The 15473-nt window shown below is 45.7% G+C and overlaps 2 protein-coding genes and 1 long non-coding RNA gene across 3 annotated transcripts; all 3 read left to right on the top strand.

The window, feature by feature from the left end:
* Positions 1-3404: 3404 nt before the first annotated feature.
* Positions 3405-10307, top strand: LOC125942451 (THAP domain-containing protein 1-like). Its single transcript, XM_049660619.1, has 3 exons — positions 3405-3621; positions 4365-4498; positions 10185-10307. The coding sequence occupies exons 1-3, from the start codon at positions 3460-3462 to the stop codon at positions 10249-10251; spliced, it is 363 nt and encodes a 120-aa protein (XP_049516576.1). The 5' UTR covers positions 3405-3459; the 3' UTR covers positions 10252-10307.
* LOC119446001 (uncharacterized) lies at positions 4812-7630 on the top strand. Its single transcript, XM_037710309.2, has 3 exons — positions 4812-5081; positions 5238-5501; positions 5921-7630. The coding sequence occupies exons 1-3, from the start codon at positions 4850-4852 to the stop codon at positions 6952-6954; spliced, it is 1530 nt and encodes a 509-aa protein (XP_037566237.2). The 5' UTR covers positions 4812-4849; the 3' UTR covers positions 6955-7630.
* A 1771-nt stretch (positions 10308-12078) lies between the features above and the next one.
* Positions 12079-13875, top strand: LOC119454307 (uncharacterized). Its single transcript, XR_005192560.2, has 3 exons — positions 12079-12201; positions 13488-13601; positions 13731-13875. It is a non-coding gene; the product is annotated as an uncharacterized LOC119454307 (long non-coding RNA).
* Positions 13876-15473: the final 1598 nt, after the last annotated feature.

The raw sequence follows: 15473 nt of genomic DNA, 5'->3' as shown, positions 1-15473 counted from the left end.
CGGGAATATCTGCGACACGGGGCGCTTAACGCTGCGTTAAAATTGCGTCCTCCGCGTGTGCGTCCGAAAGGTGTCGCCCAAGGGAGATCGGCGCTAAAACCCCTCAATGAAGAAAAGTAGCGCCATCTCCTCTCTCCTCCTCCTGCGCCGGCGTTCACTCTCTATTCTGTCGACCGTGGCTCCCCCTACGCGGTGCCTACGTGTGAAGCGCTGTGGCTACGTGTCGCTCGCGCTCTTGAACTCGTATTTTGATCGGAATTTTTCGCGTTATGTTATGACTGGCTGCCGAAACAACGAGAGGATGCATAAATGCCGTTGCGCTTAGATGGCTGTACTATATTAGCGGTGATACAGTGAGCCTAAAGTCTCTAAGTCGGGCTTTAACTGAGCCATGCCACGCGCGACTTCGGCGTTGGTTGACCTGGCGCCGTCATCTCCGCGTTTCAGTAGCTCCAGTCCCTCGTTGGCCAGCGGCTAGTGGCCGGACGAACACTTTTTCAATGATGGTGAAATCATCGCATCGGACAACAAAGTGATGTCTTTAATAGCAGAGAGAAAGGCACCAACTTACAAGTCAATGCCAACCACCTGGCTTAGAAAACAACGCAGAAAGTTATACAAAAGAACGAAAATGGCGTACATAACAGCGCAAGCAGAGTGAGGCCACTGAGGCAAGAAAACAAGCGCAGTTGCGCTAATTGTAAAACTCCGCAGTCCATGCTGTGCATTTTCCTTTTAATTTTTATTCGTCATATGCTGCATTTGCCGCTCAATAACACAATCCACGCTCGTCTTATATATTTGCTACGAGTCCTCTCGCGCTTTTGCGATATTACTGTCTTCGTTATTTATTTACTCATTTATAATGTTTATTTGTTTGAGCACCTGAGGATGTTTACTCTATAATGGTTGATTCTGCCTCCAGAAAATAAACGAAACTAGTGGCATAAGGCACGCTTTGACAAGTAATGAAACTATTGCGTCATAAATTCGCATTGTACTTATGCTAATAATTCGTCGTAAGTTGTGTTTAGAAATTGTTATATATCGTTAAATTTTTATATATGTTATGTTTTATCTTCTCAATAACTGACCTTTTGTCAGGAAAAGATTTCTTGATTGTATCTTTTTTATCAAAACATTTACAAGGCGTTACATGGTTTTGTTTTTCATTAATGTGTATTTGTGCGACGTCATGCGCACAAAACAAATATATCTCCCCAACGTGTTTAACTGAATCCGCTTGTCGCATGGCTCATCCGAGAGATTCCACTCTCTTGGTGGTAAGAGAGGACGCAGGCTGTACAACAGAATTGTCTTCTACTTTCAGGTCTTGCAAATACTCATATAAGCTCGTCACTTCAGTGAACAATAGGTTCGCGGTCACACGAAGTTTCCAGTGTAATTAAAGGTAATATATATATATATATATATATATATGCATACATGGGTAGGGTTCGGAAAGCTGGTCAGGCCCCAGCCCCCCCCCCCCCCCCCCCGGAAAAATGAAAACTTTCCGCCTATGCCTATGATCGCGTCTAATATAAGGCTTCAGGTGCCTATTTTAAGCGCCTACAACATGCATTGATGGTGCCTAAGAACCCGGCCTATAGTGCTGACATTCCGCGTCGCAGACGCGACTCAAGATCAGCAGTGCGCGGAGTCTGTGTATTAATTTCTTTTTGTGTCTTGAGCTGCAGTGTGACGGACATCACCTTTGTCCACTCTTAGCTTGCGAGTAAGCTTGTAAAGAGAGGCATAACGATGGAAGACTACAATGGCTCCTAAAGCAACCATTTTCGAGAACGTCAGCCAAAGGCCTCTAATACGGGGAGGAAGACTTGCTTAATTTTACATCTATGTATATAGAACTTAAATCACTGTTTAATTCTTGTATTTTCTTCTCGTTTGCTTAACTCGTTCCGGTAGAGAAGTTTTTTCTTTTTTTTTCTGGACGTAATGGCATGCGCCAACAAACCTTACAAAACAAAATTGCATTGAGGCGCACCTTGTTTTACGAGTTAACTTGCGAGCGACGTGTCCTGTACAAACTAATGGATAACGCCGGCAGATGCTTATTGCGAATGCGACAAATTCAAACACTGCATGAAGGCGCCGCCCTCTTGTTAAACACCTCTGTAATCTCTCTCTTACCCTTAACTATTGAAGATTATCGGTACCGCAGACACGACCCGCCGCTCAATTTGCGCATAATTAGGGAGTTTTAGAATAGGGGCCCCTAACGTTTTGGGGCCCCAAAGAAATAGCGTCGACACCACTGCGCATGCGCGAGACGCTAACTGCGTTTGGGTTTTGCGTTGGGCACGTTATTTCACCAATTTAGCGGGAGCCCCAAAAGCAGCCCCAAAAGCTTTGCGTCAACAAACATGGCGGCTCCCATCGAAGCGACGGCTCTCCGAGTACCAAACTCGGCTTGATTCTTGGTAACGCGTGAAGTTCGTAAGCTAGGAGAAGTGACTGCGGTTATCGTTTTCTCTCAACTAACGTGTGTAATGAAGATTGATTCATTAGACGCCGCTGATTCTGAATTCGATTGTCGACTTCATCGCTCATAGGCCTAACGTAGATTAGCTTGGCTGGTGAAGGCACGTCAAGTTGGTTACTCAAAATTAGGCGCAACAAATCGCTTGCTGCTAATAGAATAACCTCTCAATTGTAATTAAACGCAAAACCACGAAATTCAAAATTACTCTTCCTATCATAAAATGGTATAGTTTATTTTAATATTTAAAATAGTTTTTCTTTGACACCGTAGTGGCGCTGCAAGCGCAAGACGCTATTCGCAAACGCAAAGCCCTATTCTAAAACTCTTCACTCTTGCATGCCCCAACGCTAACACCCGCAAAGCTCTTTGGGGCCCCAAACTTTTGGGGCCCCTATTCTAAAACTTTCTATTACTGATGCGCAGGAGAGCCAACGGCCGCGTATGCTATACGCAGTTTCTTCTTTTCGATTACTTTTTTGGAGTGCCCATTTTGCAGCGCAACACTAACGAACTTGAAAGAGGAAGATGAAAGGATAGTGATAAATCGGAACACCCGGGAGGTCACAGTTGGCCCAGCTTTATCGTTTTCCTCACGCGAATGTTTTTATGGTGTGCATTCCACTCTACGTCGTCGGGGTACCCTGGGTTCTTTGCTCCTCTGCGTCGCGTGCACCTGGTCTCGTGACCGTTCCTGGCGAGAGCGCCGATTAAAGCCCCTCAATAAAAAAAAAAGTAGCAACATCTGTTGAAGATTGCCGCTTTCCTCCTCTCCTGCCCGTTCTCTCGGCGCTCGGCCCTCCGATTGGCCGAATGCTGTCACGTGCTCTCTCGCGTTTTTTTTTTCTTGCTTGTTTTTTGCTCCCGCCACCATCGCGGTGCCAGACCATTGCGCGCCGTGTATGGAGGCACCACGCATCGCGTCTCCTTTGCGCTTTTAAGGCGTAGTGTTCGCGATGCCGTCTTGCTCGGCATTCGGGTGCAGAACACGCGAAACAGACGGCAAGCGACTCTTCCGGATTCCATCAGCGAAGCGAGACGCGGCGCAGAGGAAGGTCTGGCTTCAAAGAATCAGCCGCGCTGATTTCAACCCAACACAATGGTCCCGGCTGTGTGAGGTAAGCGAGCGATTCTTCAATGATCCCTAATCTCACATGCTGCCACTTGCTGTGAGGCTTCGTTAGTTTTTCTCCCTCCTAAGTGCCGCACTGTTCGCGCTGCATGTTCGCGCTGCATTTGCAACTTTCGTGGCCGGATTTCATCTTGTCCTCAAACGCACGTGGTTTTTGTTGACTCGGTTATACCATCCATGGCGTTGTGTTTGTGTGGCCTGAATGTATGCGAACGGCACGTTTTGAGTGTATCGCAGTATGTTACGAAGCGGTGACGGTACGTATGGAAAAATGGGCGCTTACCTGCGGAAAGACCATTAGGGCTATTTAGCTAGGGCGACTTTGCGCCTTTAGCAAAAACTCGGTGGTCGGCGAAGAGCAATGTTCTTGTCGCTAAAACTTGTCGCTATCGTCCTAGATCTCGAGGACCGATAACTATCTCGAAAATGGTAGAAAGTGCTGCGCGTGAAAAGTGTGCTCAGTATTCTAGTCGTGTATCGCGTAGCAGAACAAGAGATAGTGACCTGTGCTGGCGGCGAGCTGAAAAATGAAAACGGTATACAAGACTTCCCGGCGATATGTAGCAGAACAAGAGATAAGTACCTGTGCTGGCGGCGAGCTAAAAAAGGAACACCGTATACAAGACTTCCCGGCGATAATAACTTTTGCCGGGAATGTTGTGTTACGCCTTATACTTGAAGGAGCGAGGTTTTACGGTGACCTTGTTTTCTGATTTCACGTTTGCGCAGGATCACTTCACGGATGATCAATTTGAGCTGGTGATTCTGCAGAGCTGTGGCACAAAAAAAATTGAAGCGTCAAGCCATTCCATCGCTCTTCGTTCATCGGAAGCAGCTGAAGCAGAGGAAGCCGCCTGCCAAACGTAAGAATACACCGTGCACTTCAAAGACATTACCGTGTCGGAATGCCGACATCCTCAAAAACGAAGAGGTTTGAGGTTGTAGCATTCTTTGGGGCGGATTATGGTAATTTCGAATAAACAACAGTACATCCTCTCACCAGTTTTATGGATTTTAATTTCCAGCATAAAATATGTACAATGTGTGAGTTGGGTATATATGAAGCTGTGGGTGTATCAAATTAAATATACATGGGTTGCACGGACGTCACGTCCGGGAACGAGAGGACCGGAAACCGCCATGTTTGAGAACAGTCGTAGTGGGGAAGCTCGCATCGGCGAGATCTGTTCTGCGGACGCGTTTCTGACTTCAACATGACGATTTGCGCTATTTTCGGCTGCAGAACAAGAAGTGGAGCTTGTTCTGCTAAAGACAAGGCACAGCCAAGCCTTAGAATGTTTAGTTTGCCAGCAATTATCACAAATCAGTGCGCACGAACACGGCTGTTGTCCGAAAAGCGCCGGAACGCTTGGCTCGCGCGCATTCACAGAGAAGACTTGAAAAACGAGAAATACGTCCGTGTCTGCAGTCTTCACTTCATCACAGGTAAGGGTATTTTCGAGTTATGCCCAGGTTTAACAAGTTTACTGACGCACTTGCGTCGCTTCTCCCATACTAGCTTTTCCCCTTGAAAAAACGTGCCTCAAATTGTTAACTGTGGCTTAACTGTGCAACATACGTGTATGTGTCATCTTTCAAAAGGCAAACCTGCAAATTTAATGGATGACACAAACCCCGACTGGGCACCGAGTCTACGACTGGGCCACGGCCGTTATGACCGGACTACTGCCGCAGCAACCGTGCGTTTTCACCGCCGTGAACAGCGACGGAAAAGCAAGCTGGATGCTGTCGCAGCGAGCAGACCGCCCACGGAGTCTGCAACATCGCTCGTGCTGCCTGCCATGGACACAGAACCAGAGCGCGATGAGCCCTCTCCAGTAGGCCCCATTCTGGAGTCCAAATCGGGTAAGTGGTTACGGCAGTTGACTGCGGATCCGACGGTCGCGGGATGGAATCCCGGCCGCATTTCGAGGGAGGCGAAATGCTAAAGGCCCGTGTACTTAGATTGGGTGAACATTAAAGATACCCAGGTGGTCAAATGTTTCCTGAGCCCTTCACTACGAAATTCTTATTCTTTCCACTCTTTAATTACCTTTCACCTTCACCCAAAGAAGCTGAGTAGTGCTCTTTACAAGGGCTGCATAAAATAGCATCTCTTCCTTACCACAAATCACAATGTAATAATTCACAATTATTACAAATCCAAATCCACCACAAATCACAATTACCGTACTTGTGCTTCGTGCTGTTTAAGGCTGTCCTATGTCTATGCCTGGGCTTCACGCTGATGGGCACTTCTGACTCATTTCCATTACCTTTTGCAGAAGTTGAAGTGCAAACCGACCTCACGTGCCAAGATCTTCAGGCGCTCCAAGAGGACTACCAGAAAGTAACCAGCGAGTTGGCCACTTTGAAAAGCCAGAAACAGTCTGCAGTAATGTCAGAGGTATCCCTTCGTGAACAGCCCGAGAAGGTGGCCTTTTACACAGGACTTCCGAATCTTGCGGTCCTTCTGTCAGTGTTCAACCTTGTGCAGGTGTTTGTGAAGCACACACCGCAGAACTCACTGGGAAAGTTCGAGGAATTTTTGGTGTTCCTGATGAAGCTGAGGTTGAATCTGCCATTCCAAGACCTTGCTTACCGTTTCAGTGTGTCTGAATCAACTGCAAGTCGAATATTCGACAAATGGCTGCATGTTGCATTTGCTAGACTTCAGCCCCTAATAGCATGGCCCTCAAGGCATGCTATAAAGAGGACAATGCCACAGGCCTTTTTCGATTCTTTCGGAGAAAAGGTAGCTGTAGTACTCGATTGCTTCGAGATCAAACTTGAGCGGCCGTCATCTCTAAAGCCAAGGAGTGAGACTTGGTCTCAGTACAAGTGCAGTAACACAGCCAAGTACCTAATAGGAATATGCCCCCAGGGGGTGATCACTTTTATTTCTGAGGGCTGGGGAGGAAGGACCCCTGACAAGCACATTACCGAATTCAGTGGTATTCTTGACCATTTGTCACAAGGGGACGTGGTGTTGGCTGATCGAGGCTTTAACATTGCGGACACTGTAGGTCTGTACTGTGCAAGGCTGCACATTCCTGCATTCACAAAGGGCAAAAGGCAACTCTCGGCAGTAGATGTAGAGACAACAAGGAAACTTGCCAATGTTAGAATACATATTGAAAGGGTAATCGGCCTGGTTAGGAACAAGTATGTTATAATGAAGTCAGTCCTGCCACTAGAGTATGCGACTCGCAAAGCGGGACACCAGTTCACTCCACTCGACAAGATTGCTGTTGTGTGCTGTGCACTGACTAATTTCTGCCAGTCTGTCGTTCCTCCTAATCCAAAATCATGTGGCTAAGTTTGCAACACATACGTGTTAGTTTGCAGATGGCAGTATTTGCATGCATTCATTGAAGTGTGTCCGTAATTCTGGCCGTTTTGACTGCACGCAGAAAATATTTCTTCATCTTTACTTGCACACTGTTTAATTACATAAAAATGTGCAGAAGAAATTAGAATTCCAAATGACATCACTTTCGAATCCTTTGATGTGCGTCACATGACGTGAGTGATAAAAACAAATGTAGTTGAAGCCACAACCTAATAATGACAGTTCAGAGACTAGTGTGATGTTTTTATTCTTTCTTCAAACACTTCAATTGCATTTCGCTGGCAGTACATACTTCATGTATAAATTAAACGAAGTGCGCATTAAAAGCCGATATTTTTTGCAGTTGTCTGACAAATGAACTAGCAGTCCAATTATGCACTCTCCCCCTCTGTTGAAGTTGCCGTGGAGCTGGCGTGTTCTTTTGCTGGCTTGCGTGACGCGCGGCACGCATTTTTTTTGTGTGACACAGAGTTTTATCCTGTATATTTGATGCTTTCATTGTGCATTAAACGTTTTCTTGCTTTTTGTATGCCTTGTTATTTTGCTTTCATCATCATTTTTTCTGTCATACCAGAGATCATTTTTCTCTAATCTCTCATACTTTACACATGCTACAAGCTTGTGTGATACACAAAGTAATATGCAGCACTTTCTCACTTGAGCCCAGTGCGGATGTGTACAATGCAACATATAAATTTAGGCAAGATGGTGAACATTCATGTGGAGAGACCAATCAATGGATAGTGCTCATAATTGTTTCTGTCCACTGAAAACCTGAACGCCTGCCTTTGCGATTCTCCTATGCTTTCCTTAGTGGCTCGCAATCTGCACAAAACCAGAGTTTCTGCTTCGGCGCTCGCTTTAGTCCAATGCAGGTGTAGTGGAACCATTTGTATCGGCAGAGTTCTCCATCACATGCCACCATTCTCCCTGTCTCTGGGCCTTGACAGTAACAGTAGACAGATTTTTGGGAGCTAGTGCCAGCCTCCGGTGCATCTTTTCGGGTGAAATACCCTGCAAACATCTCCGGTAGGACAACATGTGTGAAATACTGCGTTGCAGATCCCACAATTCCATGAAAGAATGCATTGTCTTCCATTATCCTTTCAATATGCATTGAAAGAGGTGTCCAAACAACAAAGTCACAATACTTTGCACTACACATTGCCAGTTGTGTCTGCACCTGATAAAAGTAGCCATGAGTTCTCTTCAGGCGAAGTCCCTCTGTACTCGTCTCCAGGCAGAAACCTTTGCTTCCTAACGCAGCTTCTATCCCAGACTCTGCCACAGAGTAGGGGCATTTGACCTCAACAATGCCTTCACCACAGCACAAACAGCTGACAAAAGCATCTGGGGATGCAGCAAGGTGGGGATACTTTGTACTTAAACAAACACCAACTCTTCTCAGTGTCATATTGGTGTGGTGTTGCACTGCTTGTTTCTGGTAGGCGGAGATGGCAGTGCCTTCATGCTTACGTCCCCATTCTGTCGCTGCAGAAGAAAACTTGTTGTTCTCTGGGTAACATATTCTTTTCAATAAACTGATTGCCGGCTGGCTCAGACTTGTGCTGCACACACACTTCATAACAGAAGCAGTTACCCGGCCTGCTCTATATGCAAACCACTTGGCACATTTCGACTGCTCTCTTGTTGTGGCTTCCACATGCTGCACCATCTCTTCTGTTATCACCATTTCTTTTAAAAACACTTCAGCCCGGCGCACCAGGGCAGACAAATCCTCGGAGGTGGCCTCTTCACACGTAAGGTTACGGAGGATCACGGGTTCTTTCTCTTGTGGTGGCTCATAAAGTGCGCTATATTCTTCATGTAGCATGAACAACGCTGGCATGGTTCCTGCTTTTGCTATCGCTGCAAAACACTGCTCAATCTCTGCCTTCGTTGGAGCTGGGATTGGTTGTGGAGATGGGGCTTCTTCAGCATAACTGCTGTTTGTATTGCTGTCCATTTTCTTCTTCTTCATTTTTGCTGATGAGAAGTCAATCTCCCTTAGCCTCTTGAATTCGGCATTTCGGATATGGGGTGGTAGCCATTGATTTTTCTTTTCTGTGCAAGTCACAGAGTCCCTCAGCCTCACAGCAGTTTCAATGGCGAAAAGTGTCGCGGCAACGTGCGAACACGCTTCACCCACACCTGCCATGCAAGTGCAATGAGCTGTAGCAACAGTGCCATCTGTTCTGGCCAAAATCCACACTTTCAGCGGTGACTCTCGTAGGCGCTGGGAGTGGTTGACCTGAAAGGTTGATTGAAATCTCAGTAAGTACTGTTTTGCAAATGACAGCTTAGATTTGCTGAATACAACAACAGAGCTGGCTGTGTGGTTTCATGCTGCCTTATCAACACACTTAACTTACAATGTTACAGGAGCTAGATGATTTTGATTTGACTGGTGCATTACTAGTTTCAGGCAAGCTCAGAAGTAGCCTCCAGAAATGAGCGTTCAGCTCATTTCTGGAGGCTACTTCTGAGCTTAAATTAAGGTTGCCGATATTTCGCTGGTCATATCCTCACAATTTATGCTTTTTTTTCTGACCACTGGATCATTTCTATCGTTGCCGCGTGCGGCCATCGTAAGCAACAAAACCGTAGTGCACAAAAGGAAAACAAACGAGCACAACTGCAGCCCGACGTTGGAAAAATGCACATTTACTTCGGCCGTAACATGAAAAAGGGTCAACTAACCTCGCTTAGAACAATGACACGCTATGGCAAGCTGTTTTGCTGCTACGCTCTTTACCCATCCGCTGGTGAAGTAGTTGTGGCCGTCCAGTGATTTGTAGGCCTTCATCTGCTGCAGAGTGACGTGGCTTGTTGACAGCACCAAATAATTTACGATGTCGCCGTGTGTCACGGCAGGCAGCAGATCGATGTTTGGTGCAGCGTCCTCGCCGATGCGCAGTTCGTAGGAGTCGATGCCATCACACATTTCAATTTTCGCTCGGTAACGCACCCGGGTCGGTCCCACGAGCTCTTCAAAGTACGAAGGGCAAAGCGCGTGCACGTTTTCTTTCGCCATGTCGACAAGAAGCTCCCGCGCGGCAGTAAGCAGCACGCGCAGCACGCGGCAGCCCGACTGTAGCCCGACGTCGTGTTCTTAAATATGGCGCTCGCTCGCTCTGTAAGCCGGAACTGACGTCACGTGCAACCCATGTATAGATTTAATCTCCCCCATCATGCAGGTTCTGGTGTGACATCTTGCAGCACACATTTTTCACCATCACAAGAGAGAAATGGTGTTGTTGGTGAGTCAGTAATTACTGTGTGATGCCAATCACCATGTTGCACTTGGTACGATGCAAAGCCCATTGATGGTCAATGTTCTTTTTTTCATGAACTCTTTGGAAGCTGGCTCTGCTGACAGCTTGCCACCGCGCTCAGAGCGAGGTGATTTTCATCCATAAAGCAAACACATAGGGGCTTTTCGTCCTTGCCTTTTTTTTTCTTCTCGCGCTTTCGTGTCTAACGGTAATGTTATGCGCAGGCACAGAGGCATCTTTGGCACCGAGTGGCCTTGAGCTCCTGCTCGCAGCTGTGGACTGCATTGATGGTGAGGATCTCTGGTAACTTCAGAAGAGAGAAGGCAGGAATATGAGATTCTTGACAACACGAAAGAAAATGAATAACAATCGATCGGGGCCTCATTTCATTTCGACAAGAATACTTGTCTTCGTCCGGCCCAGAGAAATACAAAGTCTGCTTAACAAAACAGTTGGTGATGCATTATTCTTTCTTAATACGGTTATTCAGCACTATTTTTTATGGCGAAGATATAATGTGTCCTCGTCATAAAAAGTAGCGCTGAATTTAAAAAAAAACACGACCCGTTGTCGAAACCTTGGCTAGTAAACTGAGGCTATCCATCAACCCTTGTTCATTATGTTTTGTGTTCTCCCTGGTGACTTACATTTTTATTTCCTCGCATGACTCTTTCTCTGTCATGATGCAGGCACTGTGCCCTCTTGCGCAACAAAGTCTCCATTCCAGGAGGACACACATAATGTTACTTGTGAGTGTTTGCCGGGTGCCATTCATTTATGCGTCGCATTGCTACAGTACACAGCAATTCTATGGTATGGTGTGTTTTTTGTCTGTAGGCTCCTCGGATGTAGACTCTACTAGCCCTATGCTGCAGAGATCACAGCAGGGTAAGGACTTTGTGCTACAAAATGCTTTCTTCGGGGGGTTTATAGTTCTGGTATTTCCTCTGCCTCTTCTCATTATCAACATTTACATTATGCCCAGATATACCACCTCTTTTACATCTGCTACCCACGAGCTCCTTCCTGAATCTACAGCTCAAGTTGACGGTGAGGATTTCTTTCTGTTAATTCTCATTACACTTGCCTATGGCATGCATTTGCATGTTATTCAATTACGCCATCAAACTGCACTGCAAACTTATCTTGCGCCTCTAATGTAAGAGGTATTGGGAATAGTAAATCTCTGCTATTATGATGTACAAGTAGCTTTTAGCTAGCACAAGCCACATCAGTCAGATTTCACTTGATGTACCTGCCTGCGTAAGTCGCTTTCACTCTCATTAAATCCACACGTGTCAAGGCTCAACGGTTGTGTCGGTAGTGCGTTACATTGTTCACCTTAGGCTGACTCGCGTTTGAAACAGCAGCTGAGTACGAGCCAATTTCATATATGCACAAGTGCAGCTGTTAAAGCCGTTGTGGTGACTGTGGCATTGTGCTACTAAGCCAAAGAACGTGGGATCGAATTCTGGCCGCAGCAGCCGCATTTTGAGGGGGTCAACTGCAAAAACACATGGGCTACCATGCATTGGGTGCACATTAAAGAACCGCAGGTGGTGAAAATTAATCCGGAGTCCCTCACTACGATGTGCCTCGTAATCAAGTTGTGGTTTTGCACGTAAAAACCCCAGAATGTAATTTTGAATTAAGCCTCAAGGTTAACTGCGAAGAAGCTTTCAGTTTGTGTCAAAGATTTGCGAGTCCATAAAGCAAAAGGTCAGTGGGGGGATAGTATACTTCATGCAACTGAAAATGGTTATTGCACAGGTCATCTGTCATGCCACCTTCTACAGCGTGTTTTCTTGCTGCATTTTTCACTCGGAATGCTCAGCAGCCTCCTTGCCCAGCCATACATCTACAGTATGCCCAGCCTTACAACTTCCGCATACATCTGCTAGTCCCAAGCTGTTTCCTGGATTTGCATCCCAATTTGACGGTGAGGATTTCTTGCGGTTAATTCTCATTACACTTGCATATGGCATGCATTTTCATGTTATTTAATTCAGTCTGCACAGCAAATTTTACTTGTGCCTCTAATGCAAGAGGTATTGTCAATAGTAAATTTCGGGTATTATAGCTTACAACTGGCTTGTAGCTAGCACAAGCTAAATCAGTCATTTCTCACATGATATGCCTGCTTACGTAAATGGCTTTCGCTCTTCACAATCCTCGCCTGTCAATGTGTCAGGGCAGGCACGTAGCCAGGATTTTTTTTCGGGGGGGGGGATGCCTAATTGATCGAAAGAAACTCTTTCTGCGGCAAAAAAAGGAAAAAAAGTTACGCGGAAATATAGAAGGTGCTTAATTATTAGAAAAGAACGCGAACAAAGTGGAATGCAGCACAAGAAGCGAGTTAATCCGAGATGGAAAGCAAGTTTTTGACACTGGAATAAAGCTAGTGCGTGTGCACCAGGAATAATACTTTCCAACCAAATAATCTCCACCTAGAAGTGCCATACAGAGTCAATAACGAAAAGAGTAGTGACAAAAAAAAGAATGCAAAGGAATCCAGGCGCCCACTTAGATGTGCGGCAACTAAAAAAAATTTGTCGGACGCTTTCTCTACCCAAGTTCTCACTCTCTGTCTCAACAACAGGCCTGCGAGAAAAACGTGAGCCATTTTATGACAGCAATTCTTAACCAAAAACACATTTGGGACAACAAAGAACCAAAACACGCATATGCTTTCATGACACAAAAGATGCAGAACGCAAACATTCGTTGTGCTGTGCTTTTGGAATTAAAGTGCTTTCCGAATAAAGGTTCTTGGGGTAGCTGTTCTTGGCGAGTTCCTTGACTATGGTTTGTTTTTTATTGTTTAAATCCACACGCCGCTACTTGTACTTGGGCCTCTATCTCTTGCGTTAATGGCCGACTGGACGAATTTCGGGGGTGGAGGGGGGCGGGCTGAGCCCTCCCCTGCCTATGTGCCTGCGTAAGGGGTTGGGTCAGAGGAGCATTACACACACTGGTTGCCTTAGGCTGACCTAGGTTTGAGTCAGCAGCTGAGTATCAGCCAATGTCATATGTGCACAAGTACAGCTAATAAAGCCTCAAAGTTAACTGCAGAGCAACTTTCAGTTGGTCTCAACGATTGAGGTCCTTATAATGGAAAAGGTCAGCGGAGAATACATTTCTTCTGGCAACTGCAGATGTTTATTACACTTGTTTATTCTCGCACAGCCGCCTATACTTTATTTTCTTGGTGTGTTTCTCACTCAGAATACTCAGCTGCCTCATTACCCAGCCACACATGTGCAATATGTCCAGGCCTCCAAACCCCTCCTATATCTGCTAGCCACAAGCTTCTGCCTGGATCTGTAGTCCAAGTTGATGGTGAGGTTTTCTTTTGAATTCAAAGCAGATTTTCAAAGTTGAATATGAACACTTTCTATTGCTTAACAAATAAGACATGATGTGACTGCTCTTGCCTTATGATTCAATTTTTGACTTTGTTTCAACTAGGGAGCTCATCAGCCGAGGTCCTTTCGACAACAAACGTGGCTGCTCTGCACAAGAGAATTGCAGAACTGGAGGATAAGCTGCAAAGCCACAAACGAAGACTGTCTGTTTGTCAGCGGCAGAAAAATGCTGCAGTACAAGAGAAGAACCTCCTCAAGAGACGGGTTGATCAGTTTTAGGAACTGACCAGCTGCAATGCATGGAGAGGCCTACGATGCGTGGCAGGCCATGGTCAACGCCTACTATAGAGAAGGGGCTGAAGATCAGGCTCACATGCGGACGTAGGGGTTACAACATCGTTCAAGAGATTGGGACGCCACTGCCATCGGAACGAACGCTTCAGAGGCACCTAGAAAACTTCAAGTTTTCACCTGGCATACTTTATGAAATCCTACCGTCTCTTTCCATCAAAGTGAGTATGCTTAGCATAGCAGGTGTTTTTTTTTCCCTTGCTGACCTTACCTACTTCAGCAATAAGGCTCTGAGGTGGTATGAAAACTAACTACAAGCACTGTTAAGTCTTTCGGGGAAACAGGGAATACATTCAGTGGCTGCTGTTTCCTCTGGCTACTGCGTTCAGTTACTGAGTTTTTTTTACGTTTATTTTTTTAATGCTGGTATAGCATTCATTATCATGTGACATACCAAGTTTACATGCTATCTTCTATTTATCAGGTGAACCTCATGGAGGACTACGAGCGGCACGCCGTCCTGTTATTGGATGAAGTGCAACTTGCATCGGGGCTCGCCTATGACCAAGGAACTGGAGGAGTGATTGGGAAACCAACCATTCCCTTATCAGATGGGACCCGCCCAGAGGATTCAATGGCTACGCAAGGTCTGGTTTTTATGCTCGCTGGAGTGACCACCCGCTGGAAACAAACGGTGGCATACCATTTTACATCAAATTCCTTTTGCAGTGCTACCGTGAAAGCTGTAGTTATTGACATTATAAAAAAATGAGGACATTGGAATAAAAATAGATGCAGTAGTCTGCGACATGGGTGGTGGCAATCAAGCACTTTGGAAAGAATTTGGGATTGTTGTTGGAAGATACTGCCACAACAAAGTGTCTTGTTGCCATCCATGCGATAACAGTCGGCAGCTTTACTTTATGGCAGACGTGGCCCATTTGCTCAAGAATCTTCGTAATCACCTTACCCGAGGACAGTCAATATTTTTGCCTGAAGATCTAGTCGGGAAACTTGGCTTATCATCTAATGAAGTAAGCCTTGTCCATGTGAAAAGCTTCTCGAACTCGACTCTAAACTTGAGCTCAACATTGCGCCTCACCTTAAACCTTCTTGCCTTGACCCCGGTCATTATGAAAAAATGAGTTGGACTGGCATTCTCGCTGTTTAATCATGACACAGCAGCTGCATTACGCCTTCTAGTTCAAAAAGAGGCCCTGTCAGAAGATGCCTTGACTACAGCTTGGTTTTTCGAAACCGTTTTTAAATGGTTTAAGATAATGACATCAAGAACAACCAAGCTGGCTATCAGCAAATTTGATGATGCAAAGTATGTTGAGACGATTTCTTTCATGAAGGATGTCATGAGCTTGTTCTCAAAAATTAAGATAGGTGTCGGAAAACAGTTCTGGAAGCCCATCCAAACTGGCGTTATTTTAGTAACTACAGTTTGCCCTTGAGCTCCAGGATTATTATCTTAATAAGAAAGGTTTATGTTTGCGTTTTGCTAAGTCAGTTTGGGCAAGATGCGCTAGAAAACCTGTTTTCAACCCTC

This window comes from Dermacentor silvarum, chromosome 1 (genome assembly GCF_013339745.2).
Source record: "Dermacentor silvarum isolate Dsil-2018 chromosome 1, BIME_Dsil_1.4, whole genome shotgun sequence".
Lineage (NCBI taxonomy): Eukaryota > Metazoa > Arthropoda > Arachnida > Ixodida > Ixodidae > Dermacentor > Dermacentor silvarum.
Note: the sequence above shows the minus strand (reverse complement) of the source record. Positions and strands in the feature narration are given on the sequence as shown.

What these genes read in the sequence shown, in the direction of transcription:
- LOC125942451 (XM_049660619.1), top strand. Translation starts at nt 3,460, where the DNA reads ATGCCGTCTTGCTCGGCATTCGGGTGCAGAACACGCGAAACAGACGGC. An exon ending in AATGGTCCCGGCTGTGTGAG is followed by an intron (nt 3,622 to 4,364) that starts GTAAGCGAGCGA and finishes ACGTTTGCGCAG; the next exon opens with GATCACTTCACGGATGATCA. An exon ending in GAGGAAGCCGCCTGCCAAAC is followed by an intron (nt 4,499 to 10,184) that starts GTAAGAATACAC and finishes CCCATCATGCAG; the next exon opens with GTTCTGGTGTGACATCTTGC.
- LOC119446001 (XM_037710309.2), top strand. Translation starts at nt 4,850, where the DNA reads ATGACGATTTGCGCTATTTTCGGCTGCAGAACAAGAAGTGGAGCTTGT. An exon ending in CAGTCTTCACTTCATCACAG is followed by an intron (nt 5,082 to 5,237) that starts GTAAGGGTATTT and finishes ATCTTTCAAAAG; the next exon opens with GCAAACCTGCAAATTTAATG. An exon ending in CATTCTGGAGTCCAAATCGG is followed by an intron (nt 5,502 to 5,920) that starts GTAAGTGGTTAC and finishes TACCTTTTGCAG; the next exon opens with AAGTTGAAGTGCAAACCGAC.